At 35.6% G+C, this 11,409-nt stretch overlaps 1 protein-coding gene across 1 annotated transcript; it reads right to left on the reverse strand.

The window, feature by feature from the left end:
* Positions 1–905: 905 nt before the first annotated feature.
* Positions 906–5,432, reverse strand: LOC129611975 (uncharacterized). Its single transcript, XM_055525405.1, has one exon. It carries the CDS (start codon positions 5,430–5,432, stop codon positions 906–908), a length of 4,527 nt encoding a protein of 1,508 aa, XP_055381380.1.
* Positions 5,433–11,409: the final 5,977 nt, after the last annotated feature.

The raw sequence follows: 11,409 nt of genomic DNA on the forward strand, positions 1-11,409 counted from the left end.
GTTTAATAATAATTTAACCTAAAACCTCTTGCCTGCTAGTCCTAATCATCAAAATTGAATATTGTGAACTTTGTTCCGTCGTGACGTCACAGGCACATATTCATTTCCTAAAAGAAAAAAAAAAAATAACAACAACAAAGAATACAAGGTTCACAACAATAACATGATTGTACTTATCTGATGAATTCTCCCGGCCTTGGCATCTGTGGCTGAAGATGACAAAACGATCTGTTGATGTTTTTCTAAAGTTATCCATGTTGTAATGATAATCGGTAAGTGTGTCATTTCCAATCGAAAATGCTTTAAACATAATTTCCATGTTCTAAGGCAGCATCCTTTTAGGTTTTTAGGTTCTAACATCTGTAAATAGAGAACGTAAAAGGATGGAAGGTTATAGCGCCTGAGCTCGCTTTCCGGAAATCCAGGATGTGGAATTGGGGAAGGAGAGGAAAAAAAAAAATAAATTAATAATTGAAAATTTTTGATCAAATCAAAAAAAAAATTATTAATTAAATTTAAATATATATATATAGATATATTTAAGTGTAGATTCGAAATATTGTATTAGGTGCAACTTGTAGTATTAAGTGTAGACTCGCAAATTTTGTATTAGGTGTTCTCCTAGTATTAAGTGTAGGTTCACAAATTTTGTATTAGGTGTCCTCCTAGTATTAAGTGTAGGCCCGCAAATTCGATATAGTGTAGGTGCATAATTCCGATATAGTGTAGGTGTATAATTCTGATATAGTGTAGGTGTATAATTCTGATATAGTGTAGGTGTATAATTCTGATATAGTGTAGGTGCATAATTCTGATATAGTGTAGGTGCATAATTTCAATAAAGTGTAGGTGCATAGTTTACGTTCGCGAATTTTTTTTGCGTACGATTAATCATTCTCGATTGATCAATGCGATGTTTCGGTTTCGTTCGCCCTTGAATGTATTGGTAGTAGGCAAATCTTCACTATTGAACGTTTTAGTGTCCCGTTCTTCGTCTTGATGGTAACTACTCGAACTAGTCCATCTGGACCGGGGTGAGTCTCGATGATGCGACCCATCAGCCACCTGCTTGGTGGCAAATTTTCATCTTTTAGGAGGACCAAGTCTCCCAATTGCATATTGTCATGTCTTTTAGTCCATTTTGGACGTTGTTGTAATCTGCACAAATATTCGCGGCTCCAACGGGTCCAAAAGGTTTGATACAGCTTTTGAAGCAGTTGCCATCTGTTCAGCCGATTTTCAGCAAGATCCAAGATTGAAGGTTCAGGTGGCGTAACAATTACGTCGCCAATCAAAAAATGCCCAGGTGTTAGAGCCGTATAATCTTCTGGATTTCTGCTGATCTCGCATAAAGGCCTAGAATTTAGACAGGCTTCAATTTGAGCTAGAACAGTTGTCAATTCTTCATAAGTTAATTTGATATTGCCGAGTACTCTCCTTAAGTGTTGCTTGGTAGATCGTACTCCAGCCTCCCACAAACCGCCGAAATGAGGTGAGCCCGGTGGTATAAAATGGAATGCCACACCTTCATTTTCGTGCGACTGCGCCAACTCTTCTTTTAATTGCTGTAGCATTTGTTTGTGTTGTCTGGCAATTTCCTTATTGGCCCCAACAAAATTAGTGCCGTTGTCACAGTAGATAGCTTGACATTTGCCACGTCTGCTGCTAAATCGTCTGTAAGCCGCGATGAAGCCTTCACTACTAAGATCCGTCACCAGTTCTATATGAATGGCCCTTACTGTGAGGCATATGAAAATTGCAATGTATGCCTTGTACATCCTAGGATTTTTACCTTTGTGAGTCTTGATTTCAAAGGGCCCGCAGTAGTCAACTCCAGTATGTGTGAATGGTCGTGCAGTCCTGACTCGAAAAGCTGGCAAATCACCCATTAATTGGGTTTGAACTGCCGCGCGCTGTTTGTAGCATGTTATACACTTATGTATCACTTGTCGAATCTGGTTTCTTGCGCCAATAATCCAATAGTTCCTATTTAACACATTCAACATAAGTTGGGCGCCACCATGTAAAGTTTCGCGATGAACCTTTTCCAACAATAGTCGCACAAAGGGACTTTTATCGGGAAGAATAATAGGAAATCTTTCATTGTAGTTTAATTCTGAGTGACGTAATCGACCCGCCATGCGCAATATTCCATTTTCGTCTAAAAAAGGGCTTAGTTTTGACAGACTACTATTTCCATTTATAACTTTTCGTTTTTGAAGCTGAAATATTTCATGCCCAAAATGATGCCCTTGAACAATGCGTATCCATGTAAATACACTTGCATTGAATTCTGTTGCTGTTATAGAACGGCCACCATGCTTGATTTTCTTAATAACATTCATAAATCTTTTCACATAGCTAGTTACTCGTATTAATTTCGTAAATGTTGAAAATCTATTTTGTAATCCTAGAATGTTGTTATCGTGATGATCGTTAGTGAGTGTACTGTAGCAAGTTGCTGATTTACGCACCTCTTCGTCGGTGCTCTCGCATGTGGTTGTATGAGGCCAAAATTGTTCAGGCATGCTCAACCATTCAGGTCCGCGCCACCATAAGTCCAGATTCGGCAGTTCTGAAGGTAGAACACCCCGCGAAGCACAGTCTGCTGGGTTCTGCTTTGACGGTACATGTCGCCATATATTCTTTCCTAATAAATGGTGGATCTCAGCAGTTCGATTTGCCACAAAAGTAGTCCATTTACTTGGATGCCCTTGAAGCCAGGCCAAAACAATCTGGGAATCTGTCCAGGCCCGTACCTCTGACCAGTTCGTAATTTTCAAAATGCAGATCATCCGTCTTATTAATTTTGCTAACAATGCTGCTCCACTCAGCTCTAGTCTTGGTAAAGAAATCGTCTTTATTGGAGCTACTTTTGACTTTGCCGCCACAAGACTAATTTGCCTGTTACCACTTTCGTTTGTGACTACCAAATAGACAACTGCCGCATACGCTTTAATTGAAGCATCGCAAAAACCATGTAGCTCCATTTTACATGCCGTCGAGGTGTAACTGAACCATCTAGTAATCTTGATCTTTTCTAATTCTATAAGACTGGATCTGTAGTTCTGCCACTCATCCTGTAGTGCCTTTTCCAAATCATCGTCCCAGCCCGAACGAGACAGCCATAATTTCTGTATCATTATCCTGGCCAAAATGATACAGGGTGCCAGCCAACCAAGCGGATCGAACAACTTAGATACTTCTGATAGAACCGATCGCTTTGTCCATTTCGAGGCTCCATTCTCCAATTTGGTAATTCTATACGAGAAGTAGTCATTGGCTGGGTCCCATTGCACTCCTAGCGTCTTTACCGTTTCTGCATCCTCTATTTGCAAAGGCCATTCAATTTCTCGGTGCTCCTTAGGAACCGCTCGCAGTAATGGTGCCGCATTTGATGACCACTTACGTAATGAAAATCCGCCCGAAGCCATCATGTTGATGAGTTGTTTCTGAAGTTGTAGTGCTTCTTCAAGTGAATCTGCGCCAGATAGCAAATCGTCAACATAAAAGGACTCTAATGTTGCTTGTGATGCCAAAGGATATCTGATCCTTTCATCTGTAGCCAGCTGCTGTAACACTCGCGTAGCTAAAAAGGGTGCGGATTTAGTGCCAAAAGTCACGGTAGTTAATTTATAATCACAAATAGGTTGTCTAGGTGATTCTCGCCAAACTATTCGCTGATAATTGGTGTGTTTAGGTGCAAGTTTGATTTGTCTATACATTTTTTCGAGATCGGCTGTAAAGGCAACTTTATATTTTCGAAATCGGAGCAAAAGAGTGGCCAAGTCGTCTTGGATGACTGGGCCCTTCATCATCTTGTCATTCAAGGATGAGCCGTTGGATGTGGGTCGCGACGCATCGAAAACAACTCTTAATTTCGTGGTGGAGCTACTCTCCTTGATGACACCGTGATGCGGCAAATAATTGGAAATGATCCTTTGATTTTCATTTCTCAACTCGATTGGTTCCACCCTTTGCATATGATTCATGTTGCTATATTCATTAATGCACTTGATATAATCCTCTTGGAGTTGTCGATTTTTGCAAAACTGTTTTTCCATACCAAAGAGTCTGGCAACTGCAATGTGTCTCGAACTTCCAATCTCAATTGGGTCTTCTTCTATGAATGGTAGCTCCACCTGGTATCGTCCATCTGCAGCTCTTGAATGTGTACTGCAAAAATGTTTCTCGCATGCTAGCTCCTCTTCAGTCATCATTTTATTTTCTGGTATTTCTTCAAGTTCCCAGAACCTCTTCAGAGTTTCATTTAAATCCGACTGCATATGGAAGTTGTTTATCATTATTGTTGGAACATCTTGTAGCTTTATAGCTCCGGACAGGATCCAGCCGAAAATCGTGTTCTGGGCAATCGGTGCGCCAAACGGACCCTTCCTTAAACCGTCTAATATTATTTGGCCAAAAACGTCAGCACCGATGAGCACGTCTATTTTTCCCATCTTGAAATATTCGGGGTCAGCTAAAGTTAATCCATTCAGGTGTGGCCACTCTTGCACGAAGATGTCTCGCTCTGGTAACAAGTTCGTCAATCTTTTAAGCACTAAACCCGACACCTGTACTCCTGTAGAGCCATTTGCACTTTCAATTATTACTTTGACCCTAGCCAATGATTGGCCAATATTTGTTTGTGATACACCGTGTATGTCAGCGACTATCCTCTCCTTCTTTAAACTTAAGCCTTGCACCAATGACTCTGTTATAAACGAACTTTGTGAGCCGGGATCAATCAGCGCCCTAGCTCTTTGATATCGGCCCGTAGTAGGTGAAACAACTCTGATATATGCCGTAGCTAGCAAGACCCGTTGTCTGGAATTGGCAGCCGTGCCGCATGTGTGGACGTTATGACTGCCGGGTACAAAGACTGGTGCCAAAGTGGACAACTCTGGCGCCACCGCTACCGCTTGCTGTGGAGTATGTGCGGCGTGGTGCGCATGTACTTGTGGTGTAGTTGTAACTTGCGATGAGGTTCGCTCTCCTTCATCCTCTCGGTGTAGTAATGTATGGTGACGTTTGTGACACCTGTAGCAGCTCTGCTGGCTTGGGCAAGTGGTCATCATGTGTCCAGGCTTCAAACAATTTATGCAAAGCCCCTTAGTTTTTACTGCCTCCAATCGCTTACTTTGACCCAATCTTGAAAAGGCCTTACACTTTCTTATCGTGTGTGCGGCTCGACAAAACGGACATGAAGCACCATTATTTGTTGACCCAGATGTAGCAACATGAAATGAAGTGCTGCCCCTGTTCCGGTTTGAGTCGTTCTGTACTTGACTCCTTGAACCTGCAAAGAATTTTCTAGCTGCTATTGCCTCCAATGTGCGGAATCTTGTTTCTAAAAAGTTTTCAAGCTGTCGCCAAGTTGGTAGCTGCTTTTCGACGCTTATGTTTTGTTCCCAAAGCTGATGCGTTTCCATTGGTAGCTTCTGGACTATGAGGTACACTGTAATTGGATCCCAGCCTTCCACATCAATTTGTAGATTAGATAGAGCTTGTAAGCATTCATTTGTTGTGTCTAAAAGCCTCCTCACTGCAATGGCTGATTCCTGGTGCACGATCGCCTGGCCAAGAAGCCGTTTCAATAGCGTGTTGACTAGCACCCGCCTGTTGTCGTAACGCTCCTTTAGCATGTTGAATGCAGCCATATAGTTGTCCTCTGTTACCTGAAAAGCTCTTAGCAATTGTTCGGGCTCCCCAGTAAGATGCAACTTTAGATATTGTAATTTCTGTACTGCTGGAAGAGTTTCGTTATTGTGAACCAGGGATCTAAAAAGGTCGTAAAAGGAAGGCCATTTCTGGTAATCACCATCAAATTTTGCCAGCGTTATCCTTGGCAGGTTTATCGCCACACTTGAAACCTCCTTTCTCATGCTTATGCTGTGGTTCGGATCCACTTTCAAGTCCGCCTCCCTATTAGGAAACCTGTCGACCATTTCAGCATCTATGGACTGATGACTAGTTTGAAAAAGCGTCTTTATTTCATTAAATACGCTGTTCTCGAGGTACGGACACTTCGCGCTCTCTGCGTTCCTATCTGTGTAAGAGGCCACCAGAATCTGTCGATGACGCTTCTTTATCTCATTATAAAGGGTCTCTATGTCGTTCAAAACTTCCTCATAACATCCCTTTGGTTTATTTTCTCTTTTGTCCCTAGAAAAATGTGTTACTATCTCCTCTATCAGGAATTTATCCGCCAATTGCAACTTAATTAACTTGTCCATGTTAATCCCTATGTATTTAATTTATTTAGTTATAAGGTTCCAAATCCGTACCAATTAGCTCCCAAACAAATCAATTAAACAATTTAAACACTCAAAATAATATCTTTATTTTCAACTATATACATATATTTTGTCTAGTTTTGTTGAAATTACAACTATTTTATTAATTAATTAAAACTAGTGTCAAATAGTTCCCCAAATATTAATTTCATTCAATCTGAATCACAAAGTATTATTTGCAAAGTACCACGCAAGTTCATAAAAAAAAATTCAATATATATTGTTCTCTCCTCTTCTTTTTTCACTAAAACTTATTCTTCATTATGTCCACAAAAAGTAAAAAATTTGTCCCGAAAAATTGTTCCTTCCTTTTTTTTTTAGCACTCAAGAAGAGGACAAAACGTATTATTAAAACAAAAATGTATTTCTATTTAAACCGCCAAAATTATTTTAGAAAAATTCAGTCAAATATGCCAGTAAAATTTGTTTTCAAAAAAAAACACTTATTTAAAATATTTTCATAAAGAAAGAAATTCTCGTAATCAAAATCTCCAATTTATTTTTTAAATCCAACTTGTATGCAATTTAAAAGAAATAATAGAAAAAATGGAACGAACTCACCCTAATTTCTCTCCTCCTCCTTTCTAAGTCCAATCCTTATTTCCAATTGGCGCGAGTCGCGAGACCGATACCGATACCGAAACCGCTTTTCACTTCTACACTACAAATAAAAATTGTTCAAAGTTCTTTTTTTCCTTTTGTGTTCTACACTAAATATTATAGTTTTTTTTTTATTATTTTTTTGCACCACAAAGAAATTCCACCACTAGTCTCTTCAATATTTCAAACACTTCTTAAATTTCGCACCAATAGTTTGCAGTTTGTTATGTGTTTTTCAGTTTGTTTCACTAAATCTTCTTCGTTCTTTAATTTAAACTTAGTTTTCCTTTTGCACACTACACTACTTTTATTCTAGTTTTTTTTTTTCTTAAATCCAAATTTTTTGTGTTTCTTTTCTTTTTTTTAATGCCGCGAATTTTCAATATAAATCCGGCTCGAAGGACCAAAAAATGTAGACGGCGATTTGCGCTAACATTTTATGCAAAACCACTAAAATTTTATTATTGCCTCTTTTCAACGCAATTATTATTTTTTCCTTTTTTTTATATAAGATAATTATAAGAAAACAACTTCACTTTTGTTTTTTTCTCTGCAATTCATGTACTAACAATTTATTAAATTTTACAAATTAACAAATTAACAAAATTTAATTTTCTTTTAATATGACTTTATATAAACCAAGTATATGACAATTTCGATATAAATTCAAAATGGATAAGTTCGATGCGACGGTTTTTCTAATACTGGCTTGTTGATCTGGAATTTTCCATTCTATTTATAGATCCAGAAAGATTTTATCCAAACTGTTGTGCAACGGTGATACACCTAGCCAGTCCCACTTTTTTGGTTGATAACGTTTTCTTGTATATAAAACAGATGACGCAGTTCACTGAACTTGAAAATACAATGTAATTTTATATACACTGCGCCTTGATTTGTTGTTGTAAACACTCTATATTATTATGTATATACAATATTTCCCCTTTTCATATTTTTCATTTCATTCGCTCGTTCTTTTTTATTTCACTCCACCACACTTGACAAATAGCTGATATAATTTATTTTTGATCGACCTTGCGGCAACACCGATCAAACTGAACGAAAACTATTGAACGAATCTTTTTTGTCTGCAAATGTCAATATTTGATTTACAAAAGATAAACAAGTGAAATGTGGTGTAGTGTTTTTTTTGCTGATTTATTTGTTTGCAAAATTAGAAAAAATTATGGAACAAAAGTTCCTCAAATATTAAAATTTAATATAAAACAACAACGAGACCAACCACGAAAGAAGGACTGACTGCGCTGGACCAAAATACTCAGGACTAAAGCGATTGCAAACCTGCAATATATTCAACAGGTAAGTTGAAGTTTCTTTTATATATGATCAAATATATGTATGTTATGTGCTTTAATTAGCTTCAATTTTAGGTTGAGATGAAAACTTGCGCAGTTGGATGCATATTGAATTCATCAGATAAGTACAATCATGTTATTGTTGTGAACCTTGTATTCTTTGTTGTTGTTATTTTTTTTTTTTCTTTTAGGAAATGAATATGTGCCTGTGACGTCACGACGGAACAAACTTACTTATCAAATTCATAGAGCACACGAGATTTTTGCAAATTCTAAACAGGTCTCAATTCCGAAAATGAGTGTTATTCAAATATTTCAAATAGAATTATCCGCTCATATTAAGTCAGCAAATTTTGCATTTTGAAATAGCAGTTGAATTCGTTTTCGAATTAACACGTATTTTTAAAAAATTTGACATTCCAAGAAAAAATGTAACCCAAAAATTCGATTACTAAAGGGTATTACATATTGAAAAAGTGGAATGCTCTTCTCTTCTTTCATAATTGGCATTGTAGATTTGTGCAACAGGGGTAACAGTGCACCACGACCACGTATAAGGATCTATTGGGTCACTCTCCTGATGAACTCGCGTTAATAATTGATAAGTAATGAGTTGAAAAACTTTAATAATTCATTATACACTCATATACATAAACTAAGCACGAAATTTTATCCGCACCTCCTATAAATATGCAACTATTTATCATTAAATTCCGAAAAATTTGCAGATTAATGAATAAGAAATTAGAACAAGAAGTTACGTAAACACATTCCTTAAAGCACATTTCATTTAAAAAAATTATGCTAAACAGAAATTCGATAAGCCCCATAATAAATTAAATTGTCAACATTATCAAATGAACAATGTGAAATTCAGCATAAAGAAAGAAAAACACTCTACAAAATACACTTTCATTATTACAATAATTATATTCACTTTTTAAGCTTCTTAAATGGTGATCAAGCGTATAAATACTACAAATTTTGCTTTAAGCGTTTTTACTTTTTATAACATTGATGATAAATCGTGTTATATTTGCTTCATATAACTAATATTTAAGTAAAACGCTTAAATACTTTCATTTACATGCTACTATATACATGTATTTATATATTTGTGTATGTATGTACTCGTATATTTTCTTTCTTATTTACATATTAATTATTATGTTTTATGCACATATTGAGCATTTACATATTCTACACCATGTTTACTATGAATGTATCCGTGATTATGTTGAATTTTTTATGATTTTTCAGACTGTATGGCTCACACTTGAAAAGTTTTTTTTTTAAATGTTGAACTAAATAAATAATTTTAATCTAGTAATCAGCTTTCAATATTATGAAAATAGCTAAACGCTATTGGTTTTTTTTGGAAATATTAATTTTTGTGTATAAATTAAAATAGATTTTTAATAGTGTAAGTGTATACTATTGAATATTAATGATAAATAAATGTACTGCCATTCACTTTTCCAAAATTATTGACTAATTTTTTCAATAAAAAATCTTTGAATTCTCTTAATTACTTAGCCAGTTACTATTAAAAGGACACTTTAGTAAAACTTAACTCAAAATTTCAAAATGTTCACCTTTTTTTCTCAATAGTTTTGATCTTATGCTTTATGCGTAAATTTAAAAATTTTAGTAATCTAGCAAAAATTACACGCATTTTCACGCATTTGAAATTTTTATTTTAAACATTATTAAAAGCGTTTTATAAAAATTTCAATTTCTGTCATTACTTAACCAAAATATTTTGACACTGCACAAATCAAAAGCTTAAAAAATCCTGAAAAAAAAATTTTATTCCACGTCTGATGGTAGATAATAAATTTTTTATTTTTCGACAAAAATTTATTACCAGCAATCTCTTCTGTGTACAACACAACATTATGCAACAAAATTAGGTCGTTGTGTCAAATGACAACACCCAAGCCAATTTTATACAGAATTTTGATCATGATATCTCAAAGAACAGGTAATGTATATCTATTTGTGAACATGTACACAAACTTATATGATATATTCGTATACGAGTATAATATAATTTTTTTTACTTTTTGTTTAATCCACGACCGTTCTGTCAATGAATGTCAATAACTTAATCCATTCGAAATTTTTATACTCGTAAGCAACATAAAATTTTTCTAAAAATTTCAAGTGACGCTGGATATCACATAAAAGCACGACCAAATCAAATTCTCTTATATCACACTTATGTATTTATATATCTTGCATATACATACATACATATATATAATGATTACTCTGAAATGTTGGTGTATTAATGTACTTACATTTGCAATGCAACATGCACTTAAAATAAAATGTAAAAATTTTTGTTCATTTTCAATTTTTTACAAAAAGTGACAAGGTAAACAATATAAAATAAAAATATTTTTGGACGTCGTCTTCTCTGCTCATTGCGAAGATTGTCCAAAAAAAAAATTATTATACTATCACCATAGAAACAAAAATTAGAATCAGAATTTTTGTAATAGAATGTCGTTATAGAAAATTTCAATATAAATCCGAGAGAGTATGCAAGCCCTTATACTACTGTATAGTATGTGAAGAAGACACGAGTATTAAATAAAATAAATTGCAAAAAAATTCAAAATTTAAATGATACAGATGGTCGATATTATCTGTTAATTAATCAGAACCGTCTTTCATATAACTTTTTTCATTTATCGTCAGATCAGTGGCTTCACTTACTATAATTTCTATCGTCCACTTCCCATTAGATAAAATATATTATAGTTTTGAAGAATTAATAAATAGCTAGTTCAACTCGCGGTTAGAAACTAGGAAAAGCATATTTTTATTATAAATTTTCAGATAACATGAATTCAGACTTTTAAATTCAGAGAAGTTGTGGCACCACAACAAAGAAAATTACAGTTTCTTCATACGATTTGGTTTCTTCATACGATCTCCTTCGATGGGATTCCACCTTGCTGTGGTGAAGGGGCTGAAGTAGGGTCAATGATCTTAAGAGCGATGTCGGCGGATAGCACGACTCTGTGGTGTCTGGCAGGTGCAACCATGCCGACAAGGTCGTAAGTGAGACCTGAAAACCAAGAGAATCTCCTGGGCATGAAGTAACGGCGTAAGCTTACCTTCAATAAGTCCCTCCCCCCCAATCCAATGGTGTTACACGACCCGTGCCTAGTGGACTAGTTGGTAGC

Source organism: Condylostylus longicornis, unplaced genomic scaffold, assembly GCF_029603195.1.
Source record: "Condylostylus longicornis isolate FDR11 unplaced genomic scaffold, ASM2960319v2 ptg000055l, whole genome shotgun sequence".
Taxonomy (NCBI): domain Eukaryota; kingdom Metazoa; phylum Arthropoda; class Insecta; order Diptera; family Dolichopodidae; genus Condylostylus; species Condylostylus longicornis.